This window comes from Citrus clementina, unplaced genomic scaffold (assembly GCF_000493195.1).
Source record: "Citrus clementina cultivar Clemenules unplaced genomic scaffold, Citrus_clementina_v1.0 scaffold_1, whole genome shotgun sequence".
Taxonomy (NCBI): Eukaryota; Viridiplantae; Streptophyta; class Magnoliopsida; order Sapindales; family Rutaceae; genus Citrus; species Citrus x clementina.
In genome coordinates, this window is record NW_006263303.1 from 7,498,930 (window position 1) to 7,512,225 (window position 13,296).

The 13,296-nt window shown below is 30.9% G+C and overlaps 1 protein-coding gene across 1 annotated transcript; it reads right to left on the minus strand.

The window, feature by feature from the left end:
* Positions 1-3,851: 3,851 nt before the first annotated feature.
* On the minus strand, positions 3,852-4,261 carry LOC18055437 (E3 ubiquitin-protein ligase RING1-like). The gene has a single exon (XM_006451219.2). The coding sequence runs from the start codon at positions 4,226-4,228 to the stop codon at positions 3,872-3,874; it is 357 nt and encodes a 118-aa protein (XP_006451282.1). The 5' UTR covers positions 4,229-4,261; the 3' UTR covers positions 3,852-3,871.
* Between the last annotated feature and the right edge of the window lie 9,035 nt (positions 4,262-13,296).

Here is a 13,296-nt window from a genome sequence, read left to right on the forward strand (position 1 = left end):
AATAAAATTAATATAAACTACTAGATAATATTTTATAATATTAAAATAACTAATACAAATAAAATTAAAATAAACGAAATACTTAAATACATGATCATATCAGTCCTTCCCCTTAAAAATTTCCTTGTCCTTAAAGGTGAGCCTTTTTCAGTCTATTCACAGAGTTCTCCGCTTCCAATTTTCAACGAGATAAAATGATACCTTGAACCTTTCTAGAAAAAAGCCTCCTTATCTCAATAAAATCCATCTTCTTTAATTTTGTCACTTGGTTAGTAGATTATTTGGGATTATAGTACCTACAAATTTTAGCTTTGCACTTGAAAAGACTCCTTGCACCTTCGGATGACTAGAAAGCACTCTCAGCTTTAGGGCGTGAACTTGTTGAATACTTTGTGTTTGCAATGTATTCATAAAATTGTTGCGTTGTCGAACAACTTCCTCCTCCATCGGGGTTGCCACATCGCCAGTTAATTTGTTGGAGACTAGAGTTTCCACCAAAGTTGTACTATTTTCTTCTACACGTTTCACATTATGGACACTTGAAGATGAATTCAAATCTGCACCCAATCAGATTGATATTTTAGTCACCATGCCCGACAATTTCTTTGAAAATTCGTTTTGTTCAAGAATCATAGGTTCCATCATTTTCTGTCTAGTCATTGCTCCATTGTAAGGATGTGCTCCTTATTAGTTGCCTAATTTTGATATCAAAATGTTGCAAGCACAATTTTTTTTTTTTCTTTGCAAAGAAAAATGAAACGAAAAGGAAATAAAATATTATAAACAACGAACCTCTCAATAAATATTATTGGCACTTTGAAGGACTAATTCCTTCAAATTATAACTCATAGTTTCCAAATAATATTCTAGTCTATCATTACTGATATTGATGCTAGTCTAAATAATACCTTAATAATAAACCTTAAACCTAAAGTATAATATTAAAATTAGACACCATGATGATATACTAACGCAAATAACTAATTAATTTTTACTCAGTCAAGTGCACGCTAACCATAACTAAACGATAACTTATATATTAAAGTAAATTAAAAATAAAAATTCTGAAATTATATTGAAAGACCGTATCATTCCTTGCGCCTTAAAAACTAACCTGTCCTCAAGGGTGACTTTCCTGAAGTAAAATCTACTCAACATAGATCATTCAATAGGTGAATTTCACCCATAGTTAGAAGTGCAATGCCACTAAAAAGCTCAAGCCACCATCCTTAATGTGACATCAAATCACCACACCAAATTTTTTGAGAGTAGACTTTAAAAAGTTTCTCAAGAGTAATTAGAATAATACATGCTCCATTGTTAAAAATTGCAAGGCATTTGTCCTTGCTTTATTAGCCTGCCTCTGATTTCAAATGTTACATGCACGGAATCTATAACCAAAAAATAAAAAAAAATAAGGCAGGTACTGAGTTACGTTAAACGTAACTTAGGCCCTCCCTAAAAAATAAATAAGAAAGATAATAACATAAACATGAACCGCCTCATAGATATTATTACCACTTCGAAAGATTAATACCAACTACTTAAAATTATCAAAGAATATTCCAGTATGCAATTATTGATACTGATGTTAATTTAAATATTAGCTTAAAAATAAAACATGAGCCTACAATATTTAAATAAAAGTAGATGGGCACAATCCTAAACTAATGCTAATAAATTAGCTAACTAACTTTTACTGAATCAAGTACAAGTCAACCACAACTAAAGGATAAATTACAATATAAAATAAGTTAAAAAAAAATCTAGAATTATTTTGGAAGTCCGAATAGAAAGTTCAGAACTAATTACTTATAATTAGTGGAGTATAATTTAGATGCAGTGATAAGTAATCAACATGCAAGAAACCACATGGTTTATGGCTTCTCTATATCAGCCCCAAACTCCCTATCATTTCAAATCTATTTGTAACAAAAATGAGTATTTGTTAAGATGAAAAAATTCATATCAAGATTCAAATATTTGTTCTCAAAGTTATGACAATATTTATTTTACTTTCATTTTGTTAATGGAGTTTTTAAATGTGACATCTAACTTAATTGGGAAAAGAAATAGCATGGGTGTGGATTTTCATTACAAAAGGGGAAAAAAATAATTCAACAAATTTAAAATGGGCATATCTGGAAAAAAAAGTTTGATTTTTTAAAAATAATTTTTAAAAGGAATATTAGGAGGACTTTAGAGGGATGCCCGTAGTTCATCTCTTTTTTTTTTTTTCAAATTTTAAATATTCGTTTTATACAAAAGCTAAGCCCAAACAAAACGAGTATAAAGATAAGCCCAATATTGAGCCCAAGAAAACGGATGCTTAATTGTTCCAAAAATTGTATGCAATGCAGTCCACAAAATCAAATATTCAAACCAACAGGCGAAGTGAGAGTGGAGCTATTGGCACCCCTCAAAACTCCACTTAAAAACTCAGTTTCTTAACATACCTCAATAAAAATATCGAAAAATTATATAATCTTTTGTAACACCTGTGAATGCCGAAAATAACCCTAATGTTGGGGTTTCTTCCTCATTCTTTTGTTGGGTTTGCTGCTGCATTAACCCTATTATATTATATGTAAAATATATGGGTGTAAAGAATTTTTATCAAGATCAAATTATTGTTCAACTTCTCCTCTGACTACTAAAGTACTAATCAAATAGATATACCCTGTCTTTCCCTTAGCAACTTTACCAGCTCTAAGGAAGTCTCTTAAAACCTCATTTTTCAAAAGAGTTATAGTAAATATTTTAAATTTTTTATCCCAAATTTCATTATAAATGATATATCATTTATTGAGTGGTTGGTAATTCTTTACGACATTTATTGAATTAATTTATAAATATCACATTATTTAGATAATTTTTTGAGATAAAAAATTTAGAATGTATAGCATTCCTCTTCCCGAAAAGTTCAAGGTCTTCAACGACTCATTTGTGAGTCCTCCCAAAAGCTCGAAGGCACATTAACAAGTCCTCCCAAGAGCTTATAACGTCGGATCCACCTCAGATTTGACCATTGATTCAATTCTTGCTCGACAAATTTTTAAACGGCCGCCAAAAATTAATTTTCACAATATTCCAGAACTTTATGTTGATCATAAATTGGTGTTTCTATGCTTTAATTACTAACTAATTTCCTACATCAGACTTTCATAAAATATGACAAACCATTCAAAGTTGGGCATGAATCATGTGATATTTACACTATAAAGTGTTCAATAGATATTTACACTCTGGTTTGTTACGAGCACAGTACTTTTTCAGTAAAATATTTATAATTAATAGGAAAATTATCCATCGTCCACTCGTATTATCACAGTTTTTTAAAAATATTTTTTTTTACAGGGCTCTACCAGAAGTTAATATTTTTTTCATTGGTCCACTCTCGTTATAATACCGTTAGAACTTTGCTGACATCATAAGAGTAAAATTGTCATTTCACAACGACATAGTGGTGGAAAGGAACAAAACAATATAACTTAAAGTGGAGTTCACAAAAAAATAAATTAAGAATTATATATTTTTGAAAAAATATGAAAAAAAAGGTAGTTGGTGGATAATTTACCTTTTACATTTGAGGGTAAAAAAGTCATTTACACAATATTCCATTAGTTTTCTTAACAGTCTCCAAACGAAAGTGGAAAAGTGAAAAGAAATATAATTTCAAGCGGATTCCAGCCAAAAAGAAAATTGTATATTTTTGAAAAAGTTGAAAAAAACAAGTGAACGGTGGATAATTTTCCCAATTAATACATTATTTATTTTTATCAAAATTATTTATATCAAATATAAATATATTTTATTTCATAAGTATGGTTTTAAGATAACGAACAGAGCCTTAATTATTTCTAGCCTGAGATTATGCGATGACGCCACTCCGACATACAGGGCAAGAATTAGAAAGGGAGATCCACGTGGAGATACACGTTGCATGGAACACGTGGCCGCATGGAACTTGCTTACCGGGAAATGCCTGCAGAAAATTTTCCATGCAGACCGTGCAACGGCCTTCGGTGGCAGCAACTGTTGGCAAGCTCGACACCGTCAATTCACTGTTCGTTTGCCCGTCGTGACTCTTTGGTTGGTCTTGATCTGGTGGCGTTGACGACGTGTTTGTGATCATCGTTAGTGCCTCGTCGAGGTTGAAGCTTTCATCAATTATTGGACTGCCTGAAACGATATTAGTGTTGATCGCCAGATAATATGGAGACGCCATTTTTGAGTGAGAGATAGAGAGAGAGAGAGAGCTAGAAATAAATTGAGGATGCATAAACCAAAAGTGTTCTGCTGGTGGTACTTTTATAGAAATGCTTTTGAGTCCACGCTTCTCACTGTGGAAAATTCTCCGCGTACGGCCCACGCGCGAGAAAGAAAATCAATAAGGAACGTTGTTTCTAGCGACCATTAGGAGCAGCTATGGTAAGGTATGAGACTTGCAAATAATTAATTTTCTTGTGTAATATATGTTAAATGGCATAATTTACCTTTCAGTTGCTGTCGATAATTAGCGAAAAAAATTGCAAAAAAAAAAAAAAAAGGTGATAGGAAAAACAAAGTCAAAGAGGGTGTGTTCTAAATGGGAGGGGTCCAGTCCAATGCTGACTAGAATCTAGTCTTGACTATATATAATTCAAAAAATAATGTGTATCTAGATTATGAAAGATTTTAAAATAAATTAGAGGTAAATGCATGTATGTAATGTCTGTATGCATTTTTTTTTTAAATCACCATATAATCAGTAATTATATTTAGTTGAAACTAGACACTACCTAAATGCACTAATAGAGTGAAAACCCACCAAAAGTACTAAAAAGGATCCATTTCATCATAACATTCTCATGGCTTCAGTTTATGATCGATTAGCGAGTTAAATATGTAATAAACGTTAATTTTAAATAAAAATAAAAATAATAATTTTCTGACATGATATATGTATATAATTAAATTTGGATGATATTAACATCCTTATAAATTAAACATTGGTTTAGTACTAATGCTAATGCTAACGAAGCAGCTGCTGCTGCTTCAACACAAATAAATTTTATCTTTCGACATCACACACTGCCACCATGGCTTCTCTATCAGCCGTGGTTGCCACTGCACCGTTCCCATCATCCCTTGTCTTATAACGATATGTTTTATTGAAATGGGACCTTTTGGCCATCTGTGGAATCTCATAAGCCTTCATTTTATTCTGTATGCTTGAATGAAACATAAATCATCACGGCTTGGTGGCTATTTATTTCATTTTGGCCCTCAAAACTTCTTCTAATTAGCAACTTCTTAGAAATATTCTATTTCTTATTACAGTTTTTTTTTATATGCTTATTTAATACAAATAAACTGTAAGTGTATTTGACAGTCTATATTGTATTGAATTAGTTATATTGCATTACTTTGTATTAAGCTATAATTGAATATCATGTTTGGTGCAATATATACTTTTTTCAATTTAATTAAATAATACATTATTTAGTTATATTTTTAATTTAATTAAAATAAAATATAATATAAAATTATTGAATAATAAATAATAAATTTATTTTAATGTATATTAATAACTAGAATATAAAAATAAAAAATAAAAAATAATATTATATGATATTATATCAAATTAAATTTTTTTCATGTATTATTATTATAATAAATAAATTAATTAATTAATAAAAAGAATTAATGCCGCAAACTGCCGCAGTTGCGTAATGAAATGCAGTCCCAGATAGAGATGGCAAAATAACCCGGACCCGGCCCGGATCTGGACGAACCCGGATAATCCGGGCCGGGTTGAACCCGTACCGGAATATAAAAAAATCCGGGTCCGGAATAAATTTTAATAACCCAGATATATCTGGGTCCGGGTCCGGGTTTAGGTTAACCCGGACATCCAGAACCCGGACCCGGATATCTAATTTTAATATTATTTTTTAATTAATTTTATTGATTAATCTAGATGTGTTATTGCTTGGAAATGTATTAATTTTTTATTTTTAAAATTTTAGAAATTGATATTAATTCATTGATTCGAGTTCAAAACCCGGAATCTAAAAATCCAGATTTTTTCGGGTTGAACCCAAACCCGGACCTAGGTGAAAAAATCCGGGTTAAAATCTGGGTCCGGAAAAAGAAAATAGTATCCGGGTCTAAATCCAAAAAAGATAAACCCAGATCCGGATCCGAATTTTACTATCCCTAGTCCCAGAGCATGCTCTTCGGTTGTAATGAATTCAAATATTGATTTTTCTTGTTTTAAATGAGTATTGAAAAGAGAAAGCAACAGAGTGGCTCGTGTGGTAGACTCATCAATCAGGCGATCACAGGTGTGCAAAAGACCACAAATCTTTTGTCTTTTTATTTAAAATGTTTGATGAGACTTTTCAAGTTTGAACAATGGAAAATGGTAAGTAGCCAACCATTACTGACAGAAGCAAAATAATTATTTAAAATTAATAATTACGTCCTAATATTGAAAATATATTCTCGGCTTTTACACGCAGACATATCACATAGTAGAGGCGAACCCGCTAGTGGGCTTGGCTAGTTGGTTATACCAAACTGCAGTCCGATTAGGGGTGGGCATAAACCCAAAACACATGAGTTTACCTAAATTCAAACTAAATTAAATAATTTAGATTGGGTAAATTATGAAAATAGATTAAATGTGGATTTTATATAGAAAATCATTTCATTATGGGTTGGGTATGATTTATCCGTGGGTCATGGACAAAACCCCAACACTCAAATTTTTCAAATGAAATAAATGAAAACAAAATAAATGAACACAAATAAGTGAACGACCACCACCACGGCGTGATCAATTGTCAATAGTTAGAAAATGAAAATAACATGTAAAAATAAATTTAAATTAAATAAATATTGTTGTAAATAACAAATTTTTTTTCTTATTTACAAAAATAATTCCTCCCACATGAAAGGATCATCATAGAAAGAGCAGGAGACTCTACTAGTGATCAATAATAACTCGGCTTAGACTGGATCTGATATGCTAGATGACGGCTAATTTTTTGTCAATAATTGAATGTAATGCCCATATTAGGCCCTGTACAAAACTTTGCTTACCATATAATGAAATTAGAACATAAAGCATACACACTATATAATATCATAATGTAAATAAAATTAAGTATATAAGTAGACAACATAACGCAAAACTACCAAAACGATAAATAAAAACAAATATTGCATAATTAAATAAATAACAAGTGGCAAAATTTATTATTAGATTGTTAATATCATGTTTGTGAAAGTTTATTATTAAAGTGTACGTTCTTATTTATTGAGAAATAATAATTTTTGTGATTAAACTTTATTTTGATTTTCTAGTATTCTTTAATTTAAGGATTAAGTTATTGTAAAATTTATAATTTTTATCCACTATATTTTAATATCAATTTAATAATTAATAAAAATTAATAATTATTATAATTTTGATATAATTAAATTTTATTAAAATAAAAATTATTTTGATAATAAAATTCAAACCAAACCCAAATAGTTTGGTTTGGGTTGGGTTAAAAATATTTGGGTTGGATTCAAATTTTAATGGTTTAGTTTGGGTTGACTTAAAATCCAACCCAAACCAACCCATGCCCACCCTTAGGTCTGATATAGATAAAGATGCCCGGCCCATCAAAGGAAGATTCATGTGTGTTTGTGCTCGTGTTGTATCTATTTTTTTTTTTTACTTAGGTCCAATCTAGTACACATGATGTGTCGTGAGTCGTGTTGTACTATGCCTAAGAAAAAATAACAATAAACTTTTTTTCCTAATTTTTTTAAAAGGGCATGCCGTACTTTTTTCAATCCTATTGGGTCCATGTGCTTTTAGTCAAATTCAATAAAATCAAAAATTAAAAATTCAAGTCCATATTCAATAATAATAAACTAATAATAGTAAGAGAATATAATATTAATTACTAAGTTAGACCCTACGGTATTAGAATTCCTTTTTAATACTAAACAACAACAAAAATAACAATAATAATTAATTTTTCTTAAGGTTTAATTTAATTGTTAACTTGGACTTACATAGAGTCATAAATCATAGTTCATGGTAACATTAATACATATTTATAAAATTATGATATTTATAATTTTATTTGTTAAAATCATGATATCAATTATTTACTTAATAAATTATAAATATAAATCAATTAGAGTATTTTTTTGAAACTACGAATTAAATGAATTTAAAAAACTTACGCAATCAAATATATTAAAAGATTCAATTTCAAGTTATATGTAAAATTATAGAATTTTAAGTTTAATTTCATTAAAAAGTAAAACGTGCTTATTCCTGGCCTTTTCACCTGTTGTGCTTTAACCCATCTATAATTATGTCGTGCTTTTAAGGCCCATGTGTCTAAAATTCTAAGCTCAGCCTAGTTCGCGTACGTATTGGGTTGTGTCACGTGTCCTACCGAAACGTGCTCGTGCTATATGGACATGTGCCGTGCCATGTGTTGCCCAGCCCGTTAACCATCTCTAGATATAGATGACAATAAAAATAAAATAATAGTAATATTTGGCCCCTTTATCTTTGCTAAACGCGAGGCTCCTATAAATCTTTAGTTTAAGTTACCAATTCTCTTGAGTCGTTTAACTCATTATCCGCATAGCCTAAAAAAAGAATATGAGACTTTCTATCAACCCAACTCAGCAACTGATCTTTTCACAAAATTCTTTATAGTTTCAGGCTTATACAAAAAAAAAATTAAGGAAAGGCATAAATAAATATTTAAAAATCTGCAAAGTACTAATTTCACAACTTACACATTTTGCATTTGGCACTAAACACATTCTAAAACCATGGCAGTTGCTGCTACCCCAACACTTCTGGCATGAGTAATAGCAACTATACTACCTATAAATGATTCAAGCTTAATTGTGATTCAAGGGTATATATTGTTAGAAAAATAGCATAAAGTGGCTATTTTAAGGCTAATTTTGAGTAAGATGAATATTTGAAATATATACTTATACAAAATGATTTGGAAACTCCTCCGTGTACTCTTTGCAATGACTCATAGGACACTTAAATTGGTATTTGGATGAATGAGAAATTAGATCTCAAAAACACCAATTGATGTAAAAAGAAATGAAGAAGAATCCCACATAGGATTTCAACCAACTAATGCCCTCTCTTAAAACCTATAAATGGGCTTCCAAGTTCATTTGCAAAATAAACTAAAAATCCAAGCGATTTTCTTCTCCTCTCTTAAGCAAATACTCTCTAGCCTTAAGTTTTCGTGTGATAAAGTTCAAACATTTGTTTGAAGTTTGATGGAATAATGAGATCGTGCTGTCAACAGTATTCAATTCCATTATATCCTAGGAGATAGATGATAATATAATTCAAGCATAATTGTGAATGTGGCGAATTTATGATGCTAATATAATTCAAGCATCGTTGCGAAGGTAGTGAATTTGTTTTAAAGACATTGCATCTTTATAGGCCTTAGGATAGTGGTCTTTTGTCTTATTATATGTTGTTGAATTTATGATGTCTTTGCTATTTAGTTTATCGTCGTCGTCGTCATCGTCATCGTCATCATCATCATCATTATTAATAAGGGCAATTATACATTGACTACCTTTTTTTGTGCTTTTGCAAATATACACAATTTGTTTTTTTAGCTTAATTCCACCTAAAGTTACATTTTTTTTTTCACATATGTCCACTTTTGTCTGCAGGCTGTTATAACATTACTGACATCATGAGACAAATTGGTCATTTCACTTGAGCAACAAAAAATAAAGTTGTTACACTTTTGATTAGAAAAAAAGAAAAAGAAAAAGGCAAAGTAGTGTAGAGCAAAGCAATCAATGAAAATAGCCATTGTTTATTCCACATTGGCGACCCACCACCATGCATGAAGAAGCAACAAATTCCTGCCATTTTTTCTATAATTTCCATCCATTTTCATCAATAAACTGCACTTGAGTTTCAAAGCTTTTGTTAAATCAAAGATTCAGAGGTGTTGAGGATAACCGTGAGCTATTTAGAAGTTAGGTTTTCCAGGTTTTAAGGTAGTATCAAGTAAGTTTCATTTTATTTATTTATTTTCATTTAATTTTCATATAGAACAATGTTATTTAAGATTTGCATGAGAATGTTGTTAATCATTGTTTCTTGAAACTCTAGAATATAGATTAGGTTGATTTTTAGTAAACTTTTAGGGGTAATGATAAATTGGGGAGTAATATGTTGTCTTAGGACTATTGAGATGTAAGTGCATGTAAGATTGCTGCTAATATGGTTGAATGCATGTTTATCCCCTACATACTCATGTATCACTACCTATGGTTTACAAAATTCAAGGCTTTTGAAAATTTTTAGTTGCTAAACTACAAGTTATGGCTTTTTAAAAATTTTTATCCATGTGTATCCATATCCCCTAGCCCCTTGGTGAAGGTTTGGCTATTGCACATGAAATTAGAATCTCTCAAAAACAACAATTTAGAATCTAACAAAGTCCTGCAAAATGTTTGTTTCCATACCTTTCCTCTAAGTTTCTTACCTACAATATATTAATAATACATTACTATTGTAGGGAATAATGACTGTTGGAATACAATAGGAAGAAAACTTGGTTGTTTATTTTGATTTCTTCCATAAACTTATATTTATGTCTCATCAATATATATAACTACATCTTGTTGAATTTGTCTTTTTTTTGTTTTGGACATTCAGGATGCCACAACTAGAGTTAGTGATATCCTTTCGAGATATGAAGTAGAATTTAATATTGCTTGAACTTGACTATACTGTTGTCAAAATAAAGGATGTTATTGTAAACATTACGAATCCATATGGATTAGACTCCACTTTAAAAATTATGTTAAATGTTATGAACCTGGATAATAAGGTGAAGGTTGCGCTAGATTCAGATTTTGGGCTGGATTGTTTGCTTAGAATTCATCAGTTTTTGGGTGTTAATACTTTTACAGTTGAAGTTGTACTAGTGCTTCACCTTCAGTTTGAGGATTCTTCCTTACTACATGCATTATTGACTAACCTATGAGTTGTGTTGACTGATGAACTGATCACTCAATTGAATGACTTTGTTGAGGAAAATGCTTCTGTTAAGGGACATTCCGCTGCTGGTAACAAGCTGTTGTTGGGCGACAAACTGTGGTTGGGGCTGATGAATCTGACAAGGATTATTGCTATCTGACTATTCAGACAAAAGGGCTAGCAGTGATGATGATGTTAATGTGGAATCCATTCAAGTTAAAGTTGATGGTGCTACTGAACTTACTATTGTTGATGAGGACAGTGAGGGTAGTGAGGATCATGAAAGAGATCAAAGTAGCTACTTAGAATCCAATTTAGGTGACAATTTATCTAATGCTAATAAAGAGGTAAAAAGGTTGATTAATTCTTTTGATAATGATACTGAGCTCGGCACTGTCCAATTGTCTAATTATTTACAATAACATGATTACAAAGTGGGGGGTCATGGGAAACATAGGCTAAAATTAGGGCATATATTTAGAGATGTTCATTTGAGAGAGATATTGCATGAGGTGATGGTGAGGAAAAGGTTTGCCATTAAAACTGTATATAGTGAACCTAGAAGATTTGTGGGTACTTGTAAAGAGGATGACTGCCCATGGTATGTGGCTGGTGCAAAACTAAATGATGGAATTGGTTTTATATTGTGAGAATACAACAAAAAGCACGATTGCAGACTTACTAACAGGAAAGTGAAATTTACTTCTACTTGGTTTGCTACTAAAATAAAGATTCAGGTTGTTGTTAACCCTAATGTGGAGATAGATATTTTGAAGAATTATATGCAAGAGACTTATGGTTTGAGAATTGAAAAAAATGACATTCTATAGGGCTAGAGCAAAGACAAGACTGGAGATACTTGAGGATCATTCGAAGGGATATCAGAAATTATTTGACTATACTATTGCCATTCACAAAGTTGATCCAGGAGTAGTATGCAAGATGTTGTGTAATGTTGTTTCTATACCTGACAAGGTATTGTTTCAAACGTTTTTTTGTTACTTTTCCTGCATAAAAAAATGCATATCTTAATGGTTGTAGACCTTTTATTGGAGTAAATGGATGTCACTTGAAGAGTAAATATGGTGGAGTGTTGATAGCCACTATTGGCATGGATGGTAATAATAGGATTGTCCAATTGGCAATATGTGTTCATGAGATTGAGAGTACAGAGACATGGAGATGGTTTATGGAGCACTTGAATAGTTATTTGGATGATAGAAGGTAGGTTACTTTTTTCAGTGATAGACAGAAGGGGCTGATTAATACAATTTCAAACACATGCCCTACTACCTATCATAGGGCATATGTTTAGGCATGTTTATCCTAATTTTTCCAAATCATTTGCTGGTGCATAGTTAAAACAACTATTTTAGAAAAGTACTAAGAGTGGTAACAAGCATGATTTTGATGAGGCAATAGCAAAGATCAAAGTTGAAAAAGAAACTGCATTTAAATGGTTGGGAAGAGAACTACATGGTTATAATTGGTCAATGCACACGTATGACATAAATTGCATGGTAGATCGTATTGACAACAATGCATTAGAGTGCTTCAATAGTTGGATATTACCTTACCAAGAAAGACCTTACTTGGCAATGCTTGAAGAAATTGGATGGAGAGTTATGAAATAATTTACAAAAAGAAGAAATGAGACAACCACTTGGAAAAGATGGATGACACCTAAAGTTTTGACAAAGTTGGACAAAAAAATAAGATCGCACTGAAAATGATTGTACAAGCTTCTGGTGATCTAAATTTTCAAGTCATGGATAGAGCCTATAATCCACCTAGAAGGTTTGTGGTAAAGCTAAAGTTCAGAACATGTGATTGCAATTATTGAGAAATTACCAGCCTTTCTTGTCAACATGCTATGGCTGCCATGGAATATTCAAGACATGAAGTTTAGGAGTATTGAGACTATTTAAAAGTGGTTTTTAACTCCTAAGTATAAGAGTGTCTTGTTATATTATAACTCTGTGAGTCCGAGGTCGATCTATAGAGAAAATATTTAATTTGTTTATTTTATTTTATCTAAAAATGAAAATAAAACTTGAATATATACAACTTAATTTAAGTGAAACTATGAAATTAAATTAGTTAGGGATATGAATCCACTCTTAGTAGTAAATAAAATTTAATAAATTCTTTTTGCCATTTTTTATTTAGGTTTATTGCCCAAAAGATTAATTATATAAATTATTATTATTTTCCCATTAATTTTATTATGGATTAAGTATTTATTGTGT